The sequence below is a fragment of the Trichechus manatus genome, unplaced genomic scaffold (genome assembly GCF_000243295.1).
Source record: "Trichechus manatus latirostris isolate Lorelei unplaced genomic scaffold, TriManLat1.0 scaffold00125, whole genome shotgun sequence".
NCBI lineage: Eukaryota > Metazoa > Chordata > Mammalia > Sirenia > Trichechidae > Trichechus > Trichechus manatus.
The window spans coordinates 1,608,923-1,631,419 of record NW_004444061.1 but is presented as its reverse complement, the minus strand read 5'-3'; the positions used below and the strand labels follow the sequence as shown (position 1 = coordinate 1,631,419).

The 22,497-nt window shown below is 38.4% G+C and overlaps 1 protein-coding gene across 1 annotated transcript in view; it reads left to right on the top strand.

The window, feature by feature from the left end:
• OTOGL (otogelin like) overlaps nucleotides 1-22,497 on the top strand; it is a 200,727-nt gene that overhangs the window by 20,888 nt on the left and 157,342 nt on the right. The window contains exons 8-11 of the mRNA XM_004384611.2: nucleotides 8,046-8,251; nucleotides 16,200-16,327; nucleotides 16,696-16,802; nucleotides 20,338-20,444. Of these exons, the coding sequence (XP_004384668.1) occupies nucleotides 8,046-8,251; nucleotides 16,200-16,327; nucleotides 16,696-16,802; nucleotides 20,338-20,444 (548 nt within the window). The remainder of the gene's footprint in view (nucleotides 1-8,045; nucleotides 8,252-16,199; nucleotides 16,328-16,695; nucleotides 16,803-20,337; nucleotides 20,445-22,497) is intronic.

Sequence of the window (22,497 nt, the reverse complement as noted above, 5' to 3'; positions counted from 1 at the left end):
TTTTCTTTCCTTTTATTTATGTGATGGATTATGTTGATTGATTTTCTAATGTTGAACCATCCTTGCATACCTGGTATGAATCCTCCTTGGTTGTGTTGTATTATTTTTTGATAAGATGCTGAATTCTATTGGCAAGAATTGTGTTGAGAATTTTTGCATCTATATTCATGAGAGATACTGGTCTGTAATTTTGTTTTTTTGTGGTGTCTTTGCCTGGTTTTGGTATCAGGGTTATGCTAACTTCATAGAATGAATTCAGAAGTGTTGCTTCCTTTTCTATGTTCTGAAATAGTTTGAGTAGTACTGGTATAAGCTCTTCTCTGTAAGTTTGGTAGAATTCTTCAGTAAAGCCATCTGGGCCAGGTTTTTTGTTGTTGTTGTTGAGAGTTGTTTTAATTACCTTTTCAATCTCTTCTCTTGTTCTGGGTCTTTTCAGATTTTCAATGTCACTTTATGTCACTTTGGGTAAGTAGGATGTTTCTAGAAATTTTTCCATTTCCTCTAGGTTTTCAAATTTGTCGGAGTATAGTTTTTCATAATACTCTGTTATGATCCTTTTTATTTCAGTTGGGTCTGTTGTAATGACCCTGATTTCATTTCTTATTTAGGTTATTTGCGCGCTCTCCTGTTTTTATTTTGTCAGTCTGGCCAGTGGTTTGTCGGCTTTGTTGTTCCTTTCAAAGAACCAACTCTTGGTTTTGTTGATTCTATCATTTTTCTATTCTCTATTTCATTTATTTCTGCTCTGATCTTTATTATTTCTTTTCTTCCGATGGCTGTGGGCTTTTCTTTACTGATCTCTATTTGTTCGAGTTGTGTAGTTAATATTTTTATTTTGTCCCTTTCTTCTTTTTTGGTAGGTGCATGTATTACTATAAATTGTCCTCTGAGGACTGCCTTTGCTGTGTCCCAAAAGTTTTGGTATGATGTGTTTTCATTGTTGTTTGTTTCTAGGAATTTTTTGATTCCATCTCTGATTTCTTCTATTACTCAAGGATGTGTAAGCAGGGTGTTATTCAGTTTCCATGTAATTGATTTTTTTTCCCTTGCTTTTCCTGTTGTTAATTTCTACCTTGATGGCGTTTTGGTTGGAGAAGATACTTTGTATTATCTCCACATTTTGGGTTTTGTTGAGGGTTGCTCTGCAGACTAAGATGTAGTCCATTCTGGAGAACATTGCATGTGCGTTGGTTAAGAATGTGTACTTCGCAGCTGTTGGGTGGAGTGTTCTATGTAAATGAGGTCAAGATGGCTTATTGTGCCCTTTAGGTCTTATGTATCTTTGTTGAATTTCTTTCTAGATGTTCTGTCCTTTACTGAGAGTGGTGTGTTGAAGTCTCCTACTATTGTTGTGGAACTGTCAATTTCTCTTCTGTGCTGTTAGAGTTTGTTTTATGTATTTTGGAGCCCTGTCCTTGGGTGCGTAGATGTTTATTATGGTTATGTCTTCATGATGGAGCATCCCCTGAATCATTACATGGTATCCTTCTTTGTCTTTTATGGTTGATTTTGTTTTAAAGTCTATTTTATCTGAGATCAGTATTGCCACTCCTGCTCTTTTTGGTAGCTGTTTGCTTGATATATTTTTTCCATCTTTTGATTTTTAATAAATGTACGTCTTTGTTTCTGAGGTCTTTCTCTTGTAGACAGCTTATTGATGGATCCTGTTTTCTTTATCCATTCTTTCACTTTCCGTCTCTTTATGGGTGTATTTAGGCTATTTACATTCAGTGTAATTACTGATAGGTGTGAGTTTATTGCTGTCATTTTGTAGTGCTTTTTTTTTGTGGTGCTGACGTTTTCTTTGTTCATCTTACTCTCCTGTGCTGAATTCCTTTAGTTTGTGGGGTTTTTTTCATTTCTTCTGTTTTTGTAGATTTTGCTTTTACTGAGACTTTATGGTTTTTTTATTTTTTTTTTATTTTGATGAGTAGGTTTGTTAACTTTCTTTGTGGTTACCTTGAAATTTACCCTTATCTTCCTAGGTTTCAACCAGTCTATTATTACTTGGTATTGCCTTGGCTTCCTCTCCATCAGAAGGTTTTATACCTACACCATTTATTCCCTCTTTTATTGTTCTGATGTTATTGTCATTTACAGATTAACCTCTCTGATTCTCTGTTGTAATTCTTTTGGTTTTGGATAGTCCTTGAGAGTTCATTTCCTAGGTTGGTATCTGGCTGGTATGATCCTACTTCCTAGATTCAGACTGTGATCTAATTTTGTTTGTTCTCAGATCGAAGGATCCCCTTTAATAATTCTTGTAAATTTGGTTTGGTTTTTACATAGTCCCTTAATTTCTGTTTAGGTGGAAATGTCCTAATTTCACCATCATATTTGAGTTAGTGTTTTTGTTTCTTACTCTTGGCTGGCAGTTTTTTTCTTTCAAGGTTTTATATATGTCATCCCATTGTCTACTTGCTTGCCTGATTTCTGCCAAATAATCTGAGCTTAGTCTTATTGTTACTCCTCTGTATGTGACTTTTTGTTTTTCTTCAGCTGCTCTCAGGATTCTTTGTTTGTCTTTGGTTTTAGCGAGTGTGATTATCATATGCCTTGGTGATTTTCTTTTGAGGTCTCTCCCATATAGGGTTCGTTGAGCTTCTTGGATGGTCAGATTTTCATCTTTCATGATATTGAGGAAGACTTCTGCCAGCAGTTCTTCAATGATCCTCTCTGTGTTTTCTGTTTTCTCCCCCTGTTCTGGAACTTCAATCACTTGTAAATTTTTGCTTTTGATTGTATCCCATGTTAGTCTCAGGGTTTCTTCATTTTTCTTTGTACTTTTTTCTGATTTTTCCTCAGAGTTGTATCCCAAGTGTTTGTCTTCAGTTTTGCTGATCCTATCTTCTGTCATTTCAAACCTGCTCATTAGCCCCTCTAGGACTCTATTGTTGTTTTCGTATGATTTCTAGGTGTGAATTCATTTTGGCATTTTGTTCTTGTATTATTTTCTTGAATTCTTCCATTTTTTTTGTCTGTATTTTCCGTGAACTTGCCTGCATTTTCCTTGAATTTGTCTGTTTTTTCCTATTTTTTTCTGGTTTTTGCTTCAACTCTTGGATAGCTCTGAATATTAGAGGTTTTCATTCCCTATCAGGTAGTTCTAATGCCTTTTCTTCTACTGGAAAGTCATCTGGTGTTTTATTTTGGATGCCTACTGGAACCATCCTGTGTTGTTTTTTTATATGTTTTGATATTGTCTGCTGTCTTTGGGACATTCATTAGTTATTTTCCTCGTTTACTGATTGTAGATTTTTTTGTTTCATCTTGCTTTTTTGTTTTATTTGGTTGTGTCTGAGCAGGCGGGCTATGCATTCTTTGTTGTTTGCTCTTCTGTGGGCATGATACTTTTTGCCTCCTTCTCCAATGGGCCTAGTCAGTTGCTCAGGTCTGGTACAGCAGGGCAGGTCCAACTGAAGGTGAGTTGCTGGGATTGGTTGTTTCTGGCACATAGTAGGGCTGACAGGGCAGACTGGGAATCAGTGTAGGGCAGGCTCTGATAGGCCATGCCTTTGCTGCTCAGGGGTGTGATGTTCAGTGCATGGTGCGAGTAGGCAGGAAGGAGGGAGAAGATTGTGATGTATGGAGCTAAGATGGGTATGAGAGAGAAGAGAGAGGAACAGGAGCCAAAGACATACAAACAAACAAAAAAGAATGCTAAGGGAGCTTGCCATTGGGGTGGAGAGATGGGAGACTCTGAAATGGAGGGAAAAAAGAGAAAAAAAAAGAAAGGGTAAAAGAAAAACATGAATAAATAAAAATTAGGGGAAAAAAAAAAAAGCCCCTAGGGATCCCACCAGTGCAGCTGAGAGGACTGGGGAAGTTGCTCCCAGGCCGTGTAGTACACCTGGCTAGAAGGAGCAGATGTGTCAGACAGTGCCAGATATTCAGGAGACAGGAAGAGAAGGTAAGTATAGAGAGATGCGAAACTGAGAAATGAAGAAAGACAAAAAGGGAAAAAGAGAGAAAAGAAAACAAAGAAAAACAACAACAAAAAACAAAAACAAGAAAAAAGAAATTCTCCCAGGGATCCCACTGCATGGCTGTTCAGACTGAGGGAATAGCTCCCAAGCCGCACAGTACTGCCCTGCTAGAAGGGGCTCCCAAGCCGAGAAAAGAAAAAGAAAACAAACATGCAAATCAAAACAGAACAAATCAAAACAAACAAACAAATAGCCCTGGGCATCCTACCAGCTTGGCTGCACAGGCCGGGAAGCAGTTCCACAGTTGAGTGGCATTTCACACCCTTTCAGGAAGAAGCAAAGATGGCACATGGAGCAAGGTAGTTGAGAGAAAGGAGGGGGAGGTGGTGAGGGGTATGGAAGAAACCAAAAGAAGTGGGAAAAGAGCAACACCAGCATCCAACAAATGGCACTCAGGGAGCTGGCCAGTGTGGTCGGGTAGAATCCAAGTGGCACAGGGGTGAAGCTGGTGCTTCCCAGCCAAGAGACTGGCCGCAGGAAGCAGAGAAGGCCACGTGGGAGTGAAGAAGGGTGGGAGTGGTAAAGTGTATATTGCTGGTTACCAATTGTTCTGTCTCCTGCTGGGAGCTCCGTGAAGCTGCTTTCCTGTACTCCCTGTTCGCCTATCTCCAACAGAAGTCCAAGATGGCGAATCTATGCTGCATTAGCTGAGAGGGGACCTCTGCATGTATCTCTCCTCAATCTCTGTTCTCCGTCAGTTTCTTATTCCATTCGGTGTTTGTCTGAGTTCTTTCTCTCTTCATTTGATGCTTAGGGTTTCAGGATTGATGTTTGTCTCTGAGTTAGTTTTTCGGATCTTTGCTGTGGAGGGACGGCGTGGTTTTTCTGTCAATAGTGCCATGTTGCCCAGAATTCCAAGGCCATAATATTTAATTTTAACTCCAAGAATGTGTTTTCTTTGAGGATTTCCAGATTTATGATGGAAGAGGATAGTTATTATTTAGCTAAGTTGCTTATACTAATGCTGTACCTGGCCTAGGGCCTAACTCACAGCAAGTGGTTAGAGAAATGTTTACCAAAATGAAATCATACATGTGAGGCTCTGAACATCGTACTTTACCTCTCTGAACTTCAGTTCTGACCTGTAAAATGAGGGGTTTTTGCACATGTAAACGCCCAGATACTTTCCAGCATTAATCAGTGAATTAATTTTAGCTTATATTTTTAATGTTTCATGCTTAGGTTGCATGGAGTTTTTCCTTAGACATATTGGAGATTATCCAGTTTTAACTATTATCATTCATCTCCACTAGCATCCTTCTGTATTATGAACTTCAGGGTAATCACAGTTATTTTTTTTTTAATTGTATATTTAATCAAATTTACTGTGAAAGAGACCAAATGACCAAACAAACAAAAATCTAGAACAGGAAAACTATACTTTCATTTAATTAGCATCCCATTACTATGAAATGCCTTTATAAAACATGACTCACTTTCTTCCTGCTACAATCAAGTATAGTTTTCATAAACTTGGAAACTCAAAACAAGTGCTATTTCTTCCGTATTATTTCATACTGACTTTTACTGCACATTCATCAAGTTTTTAATTTTTAATCACATTATGGCACTGGTAAGCTAGAGTCTTCTTATTTATTCTCCAACTTTAACTTTTAACTTTTTTCCTGTTTTTATAAATAATTTGCTACCAATAATTACCTGTAAACATTTTTGTACAGATAGTTACAGGTATGTTGAATTATTTCTTTGGAGACTATCCCTCTCATGGAGAGTATGTTTAGTTTTATCATTTTTGTTTCCTGTAGCTTTGAGCTTCTGGAAAGGACTTCACTAACTTGCAGTTTTGAGAGCAGTCTATGAATATGCCTATTAACCTCCCTCATAACTCACATTATAGTTTATAATTTTTTAGCATGGCTGTTGTTGTTGTTAGGTGCCATCAAGTCGGTCCTGACTCACAGAGACCCTATGAACAACAGAACAAAACCCTGCCCAGTCCTGTGCCATCATCACAATTGTTGCTATGTTCGAGCCCGTTGTTACAGCCACTGTGTCATTTGAGGGCTAGCTTAAGAAAAATGAGTTTTTCACAGTTTTTGAATTATTATTACTTTCTCTTTTTTAAAAATTTTTTATTGTACTTTAGATGAAGGCTTACAGAGCAAATTAGTTTCTCATTAAACAATTAATATTGTTTTGTGATATTGGTTGCCAACCCCACGACGTATCAACACTGTCCTCTTCTCGACCTTGGGTTCCCCATTACCAGCTTTCCTGTCCCCTCCTGCCTTGTTGTCCTGGCCCCTGGGCTGGTGTGTCCATTTAGTCTCGTTTTGTTTTATAAACCTATTCTTTCGCTGAAGGGTGAGCTTCAGGAGTGACTTCAGTACTGAGTTAAAAGGGTATCTGGGGGCCATACTCTTGGGGTTTCTCCAGTCTCTGTCAGAACAGTAAGTCTGGTCTTTTTTTGTGAGTTAAATTTTGTTCTACATTTTTCTCCAACTCTGTCTGGGACCCTCTATTGTGATCCCTGCCAGAACAGTCAGTGGTAGCCAAGCACCGTCTAGTTGTACTGGACTCAGTCTGGTGGAGGCTGTGGTAGTTGTGGTCCATTAGTTCTTTGGACTACTGTTCCCCTTGTGTCTTTGGTTTTCTTCATTCTCCCTTGCTCCAGATGGGGTGAGACCAATGGAGTATATTAGATGACCACTCACATATTACTTTCTCTTTTCTGTACTATTCATGAATGGAAGGAGAGCAGTGTTGTTTCAAAAGTATTCTAGGTGACTTACTTTGCTTTTAAAATGTCTAATTGTTTAGTTTTCTTCATATTCCTTTTGTCTGCTATTTCCTTTGTATATGCATGTTGTCTTAGTCATCTAGTGCTGCTACAACAGAAATACCACAAATGGATGGCTTTAACAAAGAGAAATTTATTTCTTCACAGTAAAGTAGGCTGAAAGTCCAAATTCAGGGTGTCAGCTCCAGGGGAAGGCTTTCTCTCTCTGTCAGCCTTCTCATCAATATTCCCCTGGACTAGGAGTGTCTCTGCACAGGGACTGGTCCAAAGGATGTGCTCTGCTCCCGGCACTACTTTCTTGATGGTATGAGGTCCCCCTGTCTCTCTGCTCACTTCTCTCTTTTGTATCTCAAGAGATTGCCTCAGGATACAATCCAATCTCGTAGATCCAGTTCTGCCTTACTAACACAACTGCCACCCATCCTTCCTCATTAACATCATAGAGGCAGGATTTACAACATACAGGAAAATCATACAGTACCAGGAATCATGGCCCAGCCAAACTGATACACACATTTTTTGGGGGACATAATTCAATCCATGACACACATGCTTATGAAAAATGAAAAGACTAGACACTGAATCAGGAGTTTGAATATTCTGTGACCCTTGTTTAAATAGGCCAAACTGTATCCAATTTAAAAGTTATGAATATAATAACTGCTATAAGATACTGTATGACAAAATATTTTATATCCCTAATAATGTCCTTTATACTTTACAACATTGAACAAATGTATATTATAATGAATTATTCCTGGACGTTTTCTTTTGGGAAACAATGACTTACCATAAACCAAGGTGACATTTTGGAGATAGAAGTTGCTGTTTTCTTTCAGCCAAGTTTAAAATAAAATTAAAGTCAGAACTTGAGCGTTGTGCTTACACATTTTGACCATTGCTTGTCCTTATTTCAAAATTATTGAGCAGTGCTTTTAGATTTTAACTCTATAGATAAAGAATAATTACTTTTCAGCCCCCATTATTCTAAATAGATGAGGTTATTTTCCAGATTTCAACAATCACTGATATTTAGCTGCTGTGTGTATTTGGTTAGTTGAAAGAAGCATTCAATTTTAAGTGTAAAACTAAATCAGTAAGGGAAATTGACATCATTTCTGTTGTCTTTTTTTTTTTTTATTTTAATGTTGAACTAAGATTTGTTGCTTGAGAAATCCATAATTTTGAGGAATAATTCTCTTTTATTCAATGATCTCACTCATTCTTTGAAAAAAATCAATCATCTGCAACTGATCCTTCATCATACTTCTTAGATTACCTTTGTTCTGTTTTTCAAGGTTAACGTTGCCTCAGACGATAGGACAGGTTTTCATTGAGAAACTAGCTGACTACATTCTGGTGAAAACAACCTTTGGTTTTTCATTGGCTTGGGATGGAATATCTGGAATTTACCTCAAACTGTCTGAGGAGCATAAAGGGAAATCGTGTGGCCTATGTGGAAACTACAATGGCATTCAGTCTGACGATTTCATAATTCAGCAAGGTAAGTAAGTGGAGCAAAATTATGTAGGTACTGTCTAAAGTTTTCTTTCACTGCCCAAGCTGTTTGCACCCAGAAGACTTGTCCTCGGTTGGGTAAAATTAGTGGTTGTCACTTGCCTGCTTTAGTGATTTTAAGCCTAGTGTAAATAGGAATACATTTTTATGTCAATTTTGAAAACCACAAGTGTAAAAATGACATGGAGGCAATGTCTGACCTCCTCTAATTTTACAAGGGGGAAGGAGAATCAAGATCAACAGCCCAAGGCTGATTCCTATGAGGCAGAGGTCAGCCATGCCTCCTCTCTCCAGCACCTTTACCAATGCTGACACCAGTTGTCCCGCCCATGGCACTCTCTACTTCTCTGCTGGGTTCGATAATTCATTGCAATGGCCACACAGAATTCACAGACCATACTCACAATTATGAGGTTTATTAGGGAAGTAATAACTTACAAATCAGGCTCAGGAACACTCAAGGATGCAGTTCTTACATCAGGACAGCCTCTTCCCTGGCATGCTTACAGGCACACCTCTCCCTGGCCCTAGGCACTCAGCTCCCTCTCTCCGTGGGCCAGGAAGCCCACTGCACTGTCTCCTGTGGGTCTCTCCTGTGAGTCTCTCCTGCCGGTCTTTCCTTCCTTGGTGATGGTGGGCTCTTCTCTCTCCTGCCTTGGAGATGGCTCACCTCAAGCCCAGTGGGATGGTAAAAACTGACCAATTCCTTTGGTGGGCCACAATTACCCTATCACACAGTCCTACCCAGTCACTTGGGTGGGAGTTACAAGACTATGGCTAGAAAGGCCACACAACAGTGATCCATCACACGACAACAAGTTAGTTTACATTTGCTAAATTAAGATACAGGATTCACTTATATAACAAATATTAATCGAACATTTACTTCATGCCAGGCACTGCTGTAGGAACATGGGATACATCAGTAAACAAAATAAAGATCTCTGCCCTCAAGGAGCTTACCTTCTAGTTATTCAAACCCATTTGGAGGCAAATGTGTCTACATTAGGATGAAAGCTGTTTTGCATCTAGTCTTAATAAGTACTAATTAAATGACTGAAAAATAAAAGTTTTATAAATTAAGATAATGAAATGTAAGCAAGGTTATACAAATTGAATAGTAATTTGGAAAGTCTTTATAATGTGTAACCAGACCCTGGAGAAGGACCTCATGCTTGGTAGAGGGTCAGCTAAAAACAGGAAGACGCTCAGTGAGATACATTGACACAGTGGCTGCAAAAATGGGTTCAAGCATAACAGTGATCATGAGGATGGTGCAGGACCTGGCTGTGTTTCATTGTCTTGTACATGGGGTCACTATGAGTTGGAAGTGACTCGATGGCACCTAACAACGATGATGAATCTAGCTATTCATTTTAAGTCATGAGTAGTTAGTGGATTATAAGTGGGGGAGACTGGCAGGAAGCAATTGAGCAAGGCAAGAAGTATGTGGGAAGAGTCTAAAGAGAGATTTCAGCTTCTTTGAAATTTTATTTGGTGCATAATGATAGGTGGAATAGTAAAAATCCTAATTTACAACCATTTCTACAGACATGTCTAGAAACTGCCCTCGATTTTCTCCCATACTGCAATCATGCAGGAAAATGTCTACAGATAAACTGTATTGCCTTTACCTTTAAGATGCCTCTTATTTTCTTGAAACTTATCCTGTACTTTGCTGATTCGATAAATCTTTGGAGGCAGTTAGACAGTTTGATGAATGCCATTAAATGCGTAGTTTTTTTTTTATCAGTGATTAAGATTGCATTTCTTTGTGCAACCTTCTCATTCTTCAGGGATGACTTCACAAAGAAATGAAGCTTTTCAGAATTTCTGTGAATATAGGAAGATTTTAATTTGTGTTCCTAGCGACCCTATAGGACAGAGTAGAACTGCCCCATAGGGTTTCCAAGGAGTGGCTGGTGGATTTGAACTGCCGACCTCTTGGATAGCAGCTGAGCTCTTACATTCTAATTTTGGTTTAGTAGAATCCAGATAGCTAATTGATATGGATTTAAGTTCTCATAATAATTAACAACTTTCGTGACTCTTATTGATACAACATAGTAAAAAAAAGCTAAATATGTGGTTCAAAAGCTGGAGTTAATATGAACTCCAAGGGATTGCCACTGTTGTTTAGTAACACTAAAATTTGGGCATAAATACTGAAATACGTGGACCTTTAGGAAGTATTTTTGGTTCTGCAGACATTTAAAAAATGATAATGTTTTGAAATAAAATGTGATTCAGTGTGTAACATTTTCAACAATGTCTGAGATAATGAAGCAAGTAGACCAAACACATTTGAAAGCTCTAGGATGCTAATAATCTACTTAATGAATATTGAAAACTTTTCTGTGTTTACTTATTCAGTTATTTAGCAAATGCATTTTGAGCACCGAGTAGATGCTAGGCACTAACTAAGGACCAAACAATAGAACAACTAAAACAAGCTCCCTCCCTCCATGTAGTATATATTGTAGTGAAGGACAAAATAAATAAAGAGGTAAACAAACTGAAATATAACTTTAGTGGGCAATAACAGCCATAAAAAAAGCAAAGTGGAGAAAGAGTAATAAAGCAGTGTGTGGTCAGTGGTAGTCTAGATCCTGTGGCAGAGAAGGCCCCTCTGAGGATGTCACATTGAACATATGCCTAAGTCAAGTGAGGAAGGGAGCCATGGGAAGATTTGAGGGAAGAATGTTTTTGAAAGAGGAGGAGCAAGTGCAAATGTCCTGAGGTAGGAATGAGCTTGGAATCCTTGGGTAGTGCAAACCATAAACATGCTCAGATGCAAAATGAAAGGTTGGAAGTTTGAGTCCATCTAGAGTCACATTGGAAGAAAGGCCTGGCAATCTATTGCCAAAGAATCAGCCCTTGAAAACCCTGTGGAGCACAAAGTTCTACTCTGACACGCATGGAGTCACCATGAGTCAAGGATGACTCGACAGCAACTGGTTTTAGGAGTGAACTTGGGTATCTGAAGAACAGCATAAAGCCAGGATGACTGGAGCAGACTGAATAAGAATAAAAGATGGTGGTGGTGTTTAGGGGCCAGAGTTTTTCCAACTACAGTAAGGTTTGGGATTTTATATTAAGAGAGAAAAGCATGTTCTTCCCAGTGATTGGTGGTAGCATGTGGACATTATATTCCCATGTTGAAGATGCTGAGAGAGTATGGTGAAACCTTTGGCTTGAGAACAGAGCCAGGAATACATATGTGGTGAGGAGATATTTGATTCTAGTGGTGCCATAGATTATCATCAATGGTAGACTTTATGGTCATGTAAATCTAGGTGATGGAGAATCTGCAGTGCAAATCAGAAGACTAACTGGCTTAGACAGAACTTTGAGATGTCACTGTTTGGTTCAGCCAAGTCCTTGAGATTTGATATTCAGCCTTTGTCTCAATCTGGGGCAGGATTAATTTGCATGTCAGACTCTGAATGTGTTCTGAGAAGCCAGCTGCTGAGAAGTTTAAACTTGATATGGAGCCAAGAATCCAGAGAGCTCACTGCCAACTGTTTGTTGTTACCTATATATTAGCTCCGAATAATACTAGGATAAACTTCCTGATTCTTAACATTGGGCTCTGTCCTCAGCATATTTCAAAAAACAGTTCATCATATTCTGATGAAATGGATTCGCTTCTTAGTTTTCTCTTCTCCAAGTGTTTTTCCCAGTTTTTAATCATCTGTGTGACTGTCCTCTGAAATCTCTTCAAGGGCTCAACAAAGATAGTTTTTATTGTTGTCGTTGTTAGGCGCCGTCAAGTCGGTTCTGACTCATACTGACACTATGCACGCCAGGATGAAACAGTGCCTGGTCCTGCAATGTCATGGATTGAATTATGTCCCCCCAGAAATGAGTGTATCAGTTTGGCTGGGCCATGATTCCTGGTACTGTGTGATTTTCCTATACGTTGAAATCCTGCCTCTATGATGTTAATGAGGGAGGATGGGTGGCAGTTGTATTAGTAAGGCAGAACTGAATCTACAGGATTGGATTGTATCCTGAGGCAATCTCTTGAGATATAAAAGACAGAAGTGAGCAGTGAGACAGAGGGACCTCACATCATCAAGAAAGCAGTGCCAGGAGCAGAGCATGTCCTTTGGACCGGGGTCCCTGCGCAGAGAACCTCCTAGTCTGGGGGAACACTGATGAGAAGGCCGAGAGAGAGAAAGCCTTCCCCTGGAGCTGACACCTTGAATTTGGACTTTTTGCCTACTCTACTGTAAGGAAATAAACTTTTCTTCGTTAAAACCATCCACTTGTGGTATTTCTGTTATGGCAGCACTAGATGACTAAGACACGCACCATCCTCACAATTATTGTTATTCTTGAGCTGATTGTTGCAGCCACTGTGTCAATCCATCTCCTTGAGGGTCTTCCTCTTTTTGCTGACCTTCTACTTTACCAAGCATGATGTCCTGCTCCAGGGACTGATCCCTCCCGATAACATGTCCAAAGTATGTGAGACGTAGTCTCACCATCCTTGCTTCTAAGGAGAATTCTGGTTGTACTTCTTCCAAGACAGATTTGTCCGTTCTTTTGGCAGTCCATGGTATATTCAATATTCTTCACCAACACCACAATTTAAAGGTGTCAATTCTTCTTTGGCCTTCCTTATTCATTTTCCAGCTTTCATATGCATATGAGGCAATTGAAAACACCATGGCTTGGGTCAGGCGCACCTTAGTCCTCAAGGTGACATCTTTGCTTTTCAACAGTTTAAAGAGGTCTTGTGCAGCCAGTTTGCCCAATGCAGTGCACCTTTTGATTTCTTGATTGCTGCTTCCGTGGGTGTTGATTATGGATCCAAGTAAAATGAAATCCTTGACAACTTCAATGTTTTCTCCATTTATCATGATGTTGCTTATTGGTCCAGTTGTGAGGATTTTTATTTACTTATGTTGAGGTGTAATCCATACTGAAGGCTGTGGTCTTTCATTTTCATCAGTAAGGGTTTCAAGTCCTCTTCACTTTCAGCAAGCAAGGCTGTGGTATCTGCATAATGCAGGTTATTAAGGAGTTTTCCTTCAATCCTGATGACAGGTTCTTCATATAGTCCAGCTTCTCAGATTATTTGCTCAGCATACAGATTGAATAGGTATGGTGAAAGGATACAACAGTGACGCATGTCTTTCCTGACTTTAAGCCATGTAGTATTCCCTTGTTCTGTTCGAATGAATGCCTCTTGATCCATGTACAGATTCCTCATGAGCACAATTAAGATTAAGTGTTCCGGAATTCCCATGCTCCACAAAGTTATCCATAATTTGTTCTGATCCACACAGTCGGACACCTTAGCGTAGTCAATAAAACAGGTAAACATCTTTTTGGTATTCTCTGTTTTCAGCCAGGATCCATCTGACATCAGCAATGATATCCCTGGTTCCACGTCTTCTTCTAAATTCAGCTTGAATTTCTGGCAGTTCCCTGTTAATATACTACTGCAGCCGCTTTTGAATGATCTTCAGCAAAATTTTGCTTGCATGTGACATTAATGATATTCTTCAATAATTTCCAAATTTGGTTGGATCACCTTTCTTGAGATTATACATAAATATGGATCTCTTTCAGTCAGTTGGCCAGGTAGCTGTCTTCCAAATATCTTGGCATAGAGGAGTGAGCGCTTCCAGCATTGCATCCATTTATTGAAACATCTCAATTGGTATTCCGTCAATTTCCGGAGCCTTGTTTTTCTGTCAATGCCTTCAGTGCAGCTTGGACTTCTTCCTTCAGTACCATTGGTTCCTGATCATATGTTACCCCCTGAAATGGTTGAACGTCAACCAGTTCTTTTTGGTATAGTGACTCTGTGTATTCCTTCCATCTTCTTTTGACGCTTCCTGCGTCATTTAATATTTGCCCTGTAGAATCCTTCAGTATTGCAACCCGAGGCTTGCAATTTTCCTTCAGTTCTTTCAGCTTGAAAAATGCTGAGCGTGTTCTTCCCTTTTGGTTTTCTGTCTCCAGATTTTTGCACATGTCATCATAATACTTTACTTTGTTTTCTCGAGCCGCCCTTTGAAATCTTCTGTTCAGCTCTTTTACTTCATCATTTTTTCTTTTGCTTTAGCTATTCGATATTCAAGAGCAAGTTTCAGAGGCTCTTCTGACATCCATTTAGGTCTTTTCCTTCTCTCTTGTCTTTTTAATGGCCTCTTGCTTTCTTCATGTATGATGTCCTTGATGTCATTCCACAACTTGTCTGGTCTTCGGTCATTAGTGTTCAATGTGTCAAATCTTTTCTTGAGGTGGTCTCTAAATTCAGGTGGAATATGCTCAAGGTTGTACTTTGTCTCTCGTGGACTTGTTCTAATTTTCTTCAGTTTCAACTTGAACTTGCGTATGAGTAATTGATGGTCTGATCCATAGTCAGCCCCTGGCCTTGTTCTGACTAATGATATTGAGCTTTTCCAGAGTCTCTTTCCACAGATGTAGTCAATGTGATTCCTGTGTATTCCGTCTGGCAAGGTCCATGTGGATAGTCTCCATTTATGTTGTAGAAAAAAGGTATTTGCAATGAAGAAGTTGTTGGTCTTGCAAAATTCAATCATATGATCTCTGGCATTGTTTCTATCACCAAGGCCATATTTTCCAAACTCTGGATCCTTCTTCTTTGTTTCCAACTTTCACATTCCAATCGCCAGTAATTTTCAGTGCATCCTGATTGCATGTTCGATCAATTTCACACTGCAGAAGTTGGTAAAATCTGCAATTTCTTCATGTTTGGCTTTAACAGTTGGTGTGTAAATTTGAATAATAGTATTAACTGGTCTTCTTGTAGGCATTTGGATATTATTCTATTACTGACAGCGTTGTACTTCAGGATAGATCTTGAGATGTTCTTTTTGACGATGAATGCAGTGCCATTCCTCTTCAAGTAGTCATTCCCGGCATAGTAGATCATATGATTGTCTGATTCAAAATGACTAATACCAGTCCATTTCAGCTCACTAATGCCTAGGGTATTGATCTTTATGTGTTCCATTTCATTTTTGACGATTTCCAATTTTCCTGGATTCATACTTCATACATTCTAGGTTCTGATTATTAGTGGATGTTTGCAGTTGTTTCTTCTCCTTTTGAGTCATGCCACATCAGCAAATGAAGGTTCCGAAAGCTTGACTCCATCCATGTCATTAAGGTCGACTCTACTTTGAGGAGGCAGCTCTTCCTCAGTCGTGTTTTGAGTGCCTTCTAACCCGAGGGGCTCATCTTCTCGCACTATATCAGATAATGTTCTGCTGCTATTCATAAGGTTTTCACTGGCTAATTCTTTTCAGAAGTAGACTGCCGGCTCCTTCTCCTTAGTCTGTCTTACTCTGGAAGCTCAGCTGAAAGCTGTCCACCATGGGTGACCCTGCTGATATTTGAATACTGGTGACATAACTTCTAGCATCACAGCAACATACAAACCCCCACAGTACAACAAGCTGACAGAAGCGTGGAGGAGTTTTTATCGTAGAGGACCCCAAAATGGAACTGGGATCTTAGTAAGGTTCTGATCAGTGTCTGAATAATGAGAGGGCTGTTTCAGAAATGTCACACCAAATTTTTACTTTTCTTTCTTGGTTTTATGTTTATTTTCCCTCTTCTCTCCAAAACAAATTCTGTGTTGGCTAACTTGAACTTTACTAGTATGTATGTTGTATCTGCTCACTTTCAGTCCTTCCCCATCTTGTTTCATTGCAGTTTACTTTTTTCTCTCCAATTGTACTAATTTTATTTGCTACTTTGTTCAATTTATTTTTATTATATCAAAGTAATATTATAGTCTAATATCGTTGGTTAATTGTAAAGTTACTGAGTTTCTCTTTCTGACCAGAAGTTTTATGCTGAGGAACTGTGTCTATGCTTGTGGAAAATGATACTCTTATACTTATTATTATTATTGTTATTATTTTGTGTGCATTTGTTTGAAATAGAGGACTATACAGAAGACATTGCTATGTTTGCAAATAGTTGGATGGTGCAAACTCCAGATGATACCAAATGTGTACCCATACCCTCAGATTTTCCAAGTCCATGCTCAAGTGGAATGCCAGCATTTGAGGTAAATTTGATGTAAAAAAATTGGGGCCTGCTGAGCATAACACAAACATATATACTCTTTGTATAGTTATCCTTAAGCATTTTTAGTGCAAACTTAACATAATTCCAAACTATTAAATCAAAGAAGTGTAATTGCAGCAGAGAATAACATTAAGGTTATTATAGAAATAGTGAATGTAATGAGTTCATAAAAGCAGTACTCATTATGCAAAAATATAGTTAGAAAAGTGTTAGTTAAAATTTATAAGAATAAATTACCCTTTCTTTTGTGGTAAGAACTAAGAGTGTTGCAAATAAATCAGTAAGGAAAATGAGAGTACACACATATCATTAAATACGTTCTGGTGACTGGCATCTTTTTCCACACAGGCCATCTTCTTCAAGTGTCAGATACTGTTGCAGTTTCCTTTTCTCAGCTGCCATGAATATATTGATCCCTATTTATATATTGCCAGCTGTGTTAATGATCTTTGCAAGTAAGTGAAATGATTAGCCTTTACAGTAAAGTTTTCTTTATCCAAAAAAGGACAAAAGACACTTCTGTAACTTGGCCATGTTCTGACAGGTCACAAAATATATAATGGGAAATGAAAATATAAGCTATAGTATCAGCTCTTGAAAGCTTACTGTATAAAAGACACTGTTAAGAGGTTTAAGCTTATCAAAGGTAGGCCCCTGGGTGGCGCAAATGGTTTGCATTTGCCTACTAACCTAAAGGCTGGCAGTTTAAACCCACTCAGCGGCCCAGTGGAAAAAAATCCTGATGATCTGCTTCCATAAAGATTACAGCCAAGAAAACCCTATGGAATAGTTCTTTTTTTTTTATAACGTATGGTGTCACCATGAGTCAGAATCGATTGGATGGCAACGAATTTGGTTTTGTTTTGGTAGGGTAGACCATGGTCCTTATTTAATCATGAGTATGGAATTGAAAATCGTGCTTATGCCACAATGACTCATTCTTAGACCATTCTTCAATAGTTTTCTCACTTGCCTTGTCATGATCAACTTTAGCACCCATTTCTCCAGTAGGCTGAGATGAAGTATCATTTGGTATGCTCAGGCAAGTCATCCTCCATTTATTAGGACGCTGTTGGGCTGCTTTAACAGCCAAAGCAGCAGTGGCTTAAACGAAATTGAACATTTATATTTCTCTCATATGAAGTCCAAACTGGTAGGTGGCCTTGGGTTGGTACCATGCCTCTGTTCCATGAATTTTGCAATGACTCATCTAGTTTCTACACCATCACCCAGGGCCTATGATATTATTCTCAATTTCATAGTCAGAACTGGCTCTTCACTACCATGTTCTCATGTCAGCCCTTATGAAGGGAAAAAAGGAAGTAGAGGGCTGACAGCTCTTTTTAAAGAAGTGACTTTTAAGTTTCATGTACCACAGTCACTTTTAACCCCCTGGCCAGAACTTAGAAACAGGGTCACACCTAGATGCAAAGGAGCTGGAAAATGTTATCTTTGACTGGGTAGCCATATGCCCAGCGAAAACTTGAGAGTTCTAATATTGAAAAGAAGAAAGGGGATTGGATATGTTAGGGGACAAAAAGCAGTCTCTACCACACCCACTTCATCTGAAGTGTCATCATTAGGAAATTAACATCTTTAAAAATTTTGATATCGTCAGGCTTTGGATTTCGAAACTTTGATGCTTTCCCTAAGACAAAGAAAAATAGCAGTTAAAGAGAAGCACCTTTTACTAGCTGATATCAGCTGACATAAGATAAATGTTTGATGTGGAGAGGCAGGGTTTAGGGGGCAGAGCAGGCATGCAATACCAAGGGAAAGGCATTATCGAGTAAGTAGACATCGATCAAAGGGGAGTGAGATGCTGCCTCAATAACTTCACCTAGGACAAATCTACCTACATTCGTCCTCCTAGAGGAGATTCTCTTCACTTCCTCTATTAGGGAACTGCATCATAAGGTTACCATAGCATGAGAATGAAAAGGTGAATCAGCTGAACATACATTAATTTGATTCAATAATATCTTGAATTAAATCAACACACATGAAGTCCCTGGGTGGTACAGTTAATGCACTTGGTTGCTATCTGAAAGGTTAGAGGTTGAATCTACCTAGAGGCACCACCGAAGAAAGGCCTGGTGATCTCGAAAACTCAACCGTTGAAAACCATATGGGGACAGTTCTACTCTGACACATATGGGCCTGTCATGAGTCAGAATCACTCCACAGCAACTGTTTATTATTTTTTCCTGAAAATCTGTTTTGAGCTGGGCATCGTGCCACACATTGGAGGAACAGAAACAATTAAGACATGTCCCTGTCCCGAGAACTTGTATTCTAACAGCGCAGAGAAAGGTTATCAGGGAGTGCCTATGAAGGCTCCACAAAGGAGACTGTGTTTGAGTTGGAACTTGAAGGATAATACAGTACCAATCCTTGAAATTAAGCCCTCCTGTTTCTGCTTCTAAGAATGCTAAACCTAACAGCGAGGAAATGGCTTTAATTATGCTATGCCAAAGTTGATTGATTTAAAAACTATTGGTCAGTACTTCTTTTCCTTATTAAATATAACATCCAAAATAGAAAAAATAAGTTCACGTCCCGCCCAGTAAATTGTGATAATAATGTTTTTCTTGCCCAATTGTTGTGACTTTTTTTGAGATCCTTCCTGTAATGTGCCTAGCACAGTACCTAGAGTAACACAGACAGTGTTGTGTTGTCGTTAGGTGCTGTCGAGTCGGTTCCGACTCATAGTGACCCTACGTACAACAGAATGAGATACTGCCCGGAAATGAGAGCTATTCTATTAATAATTGCACTGAGTTGGAAAACCAATATTCGGTTACTTTGCTAACTTTCAAAGCCACCAAATAATTATAGGAAGCAACACACGTATTTTAAAGCAATTCACAAACTTACGTCTTTCCAGGAATTAAACAATTTTAGCTTACACGGTTTTACAAAGAGAGTTTTCTTGTCTGGAGGTTTAGAATATTTTCTGAGCTTTTGAAGTTTTTATGCTCAGTCTTTTTTTCCTCCTAAAGCTCAGTTAATTAGATTCGATAAGTTGTATGACTCCAATTACAGTAACACAGGATAAGGGCTATTTGAGACGGTGGCTTTTACAATAGTGATACTGAAAATGTTAATGTTCACAGAATACAACATTCTTAAGGTCATTATCTTGTAAGATATTTAACTGTTCAATCTTGAATTTGGGTTGGGTTGAAAAACAAATCCACTGCTTTATTATAAACCCTGATTATTTTATAGGTGCCTTGTTAATCTGCTTTGGAAACTGGTAGAACTCTTACAATAAACGATTGTTTGGGGAAGCTTATAAAGTGATTATAAAAAATACAGATTATTTACTTTTGAAGTAAAGTTATAAAAATGATTAGCTTTTATAATTTAAACTTGAAAGAATTCAAAATCTTATTTTAAATATTAACTTAAAAGCTATATTTAATCTTTCACAAATGCTTTGGAATCTTACTAAGAGGACCTTCAAGGAACAATGAAAATATTTTTGGGTTCTACCATGTATTGATTTTTAATCCAGTTTTGGTCTATCAAAATTGTGACATCTTAGAAATAATTTTCCTATTTGATGCTTTTGTTGTGATAGGATTTTATTTTTCTAATAGAATTTATTAAAATCTAAAGGTCTGTGATGCTTTTTGGGGACCAAAAAAAAAAAAAAAAAAAAACGAAGATTCTGGCAAGAATGTCAAAATTAAAATAGAAATCATTTTTAGTGTAGATAGTCCCTTGACTCAAAAGAAAAGTAGCCAAAATATTGACAGATTTTGATGAAGACAATCTATCTAGACCATTATGGCTGGAATTCCAAGTTTATTTGTTTTCTACATTACTGTGCTTCATAGGATGTATTATGAGAGACATACGTGCAGACATCAGTTAATTTTGGTGTATTCACCACACTCAGCATCATTAGGTAACAGGAGCTCAGCAGCATACTTTCTATCAATATTTCCTGTGTGATTCTGGTTCTATTTTTTTACTTTCCAGAACTGATGACGATGATACCTATTGTCGAGCAGTCACAGAATATGCGAGAGCCTGTTCTCATGCTGGCTATCCTATTCAAGACTGGAGAGATGACTTTCCAGCTTGCAGTATGTTTTCTTATTTTCCAAGTCCTGTGTGTTGTTGTTGTTAGGTGCCGTCAAGTTGGTTCCGAGTCATAGCAACCCCAGGTACAACAGAACAAAACACTGCCTGGTCCTGCGCTATCCTCACAGCTGTTTCTATGTTTGAGCCCATTGTTGCAGACACTGTGTCAATCCATCTCGTTGAGGGTCTTCCTATTTTTCACTGACCCTCTACTTTACCAAGCATGATGTCCTTCTCCAGGGACAGGTCCCTTCTGATAACATGTCCAAAGTACAGGAGTCAAAGTCTTGCCACCCTTGCTTCTAAGGTACATTCTGGCTATATTTGTTCCAAGATAGATTTGTTCATTCTTCTGACAGTCCATGGTATACTCCGTATTCTTTGCTAACACCATAATTCAAATGTATCAGTTCTTCTTTGTGGTCTTCCTTATTCATTGTCCAGCTTTTGCATGCATATGAGATGATTGAAAATACCATGGCTTGGATCAGGTGCCTTAATCCTCACAGTGACGTCAAGAGTTGATGGAATTAAAGGAAGAAGTCCAAGCTGCGCTGAAGGCATTGGTGAAAAATAAGGCTCCAGGTATTGATGGAATACCAGTTTAGACGTTTCAACAAATGGTTGCAATGCTGGAGGCGCTCACTGGTCTATGCCAAGAAATTTGGAAGAGAGCTACCTGACAAACCGACTGGAAGGATCGATATTTGTGCCCATTCCAAAGAAAGGTGATACAAAAGAATGAGAAAATTATCATTAATGATAATGATAATATCATTAAAATCACATGCAAGTAAAATTTTACTGAAGATAATTAAAAAACAGTTGCAGCAGTACATCAACAGGCAACTGCCAGAAATTCAAGCTGGATTCAGAAGATGATGTGGAACCAGGGATATCATTGCTGATGTCAGATGGACCTTGACCAAAAGCAGAGAATACCTGAGTTTTATTGACTATGGAAAGCCATTTGACTGTGTGGATCATAACAAATTGTGGATGACATCGTGAAGAATGGCAATTCCAGAACACTTAATTGTGCTCATGTGGAACCTGTACATAGAGCAAGAGGCAGTTGTTCAAACAGAACAAGGGGATACTTCCTGGTTTAAAATCAGGAAAGGTGTGCATCAGGGTTGTATACTTTCACCATACTTATTCAATCTGTATACTGAGCAGATAATCCGAGAAGCTGGACTATATGAGGAACATGGCATCAGGATTGGAGGAAGACTCATTAACAACCTGTGATATGCAGATGATACAACCTTGCTTGCTGGAAGTGATGAGGACTTGAAGCTCTCACTGATGAAGATCAAAGACTACATCCTTCAGTATGGGTTATACCTCAACATAAAGAAAATAAAAATCCTCACAACTGGACCAATAAACAACATCATGATAAACGGAAAATATTGAAGTTGTCAAGGATTTCATTTTACTTGGATCCACAATCAACGCTCATGGAAACAGCAGCCAAAAAATCAAACAACACATTGCATTGGGCAAATCTGCTGCAAAAGACCTTTTAAAGTGTTAAAGAACAAAGATGTCACTTTGAAGACTAAGATGTCACTAAATCTTGTGTACTTTTGTTAATTTTAGGCTTATTCTGGTACTGGAAAATTATATAGTGCTCAAAATTAATGATTTGCAAATATTTGTTATTGATGCAAATATAAGTGATTTGTAAACTTGTATACTTTTTGAAACACAGTAATTGTTTTTTTTTTTCAGTCTGTCAAGATATTTTTTTTCTTGTACTTTAGGTGAAGGTTTCCCGAATAAATAGTTTCTCATTAAACAGTCAGTACACATATTGTTTTATGACATTGGTTAACAACCCCACCACATGTCAACACTCTCCCTTCTCGACCTCCCTTGTCGATTTTTTTTTTTTTTTTGGTGAAAATAATAGATCGCCAAAGATACACCATTTCAAAAATTTCTACATGTGCAATTCAGTGACATCGATTACGTTCTTCCAGTTGTGCTGCTATTCGCACTTTAGATGAAGGTTTACAGAACAAAATAGTTTCTCATTAAACAGTACAC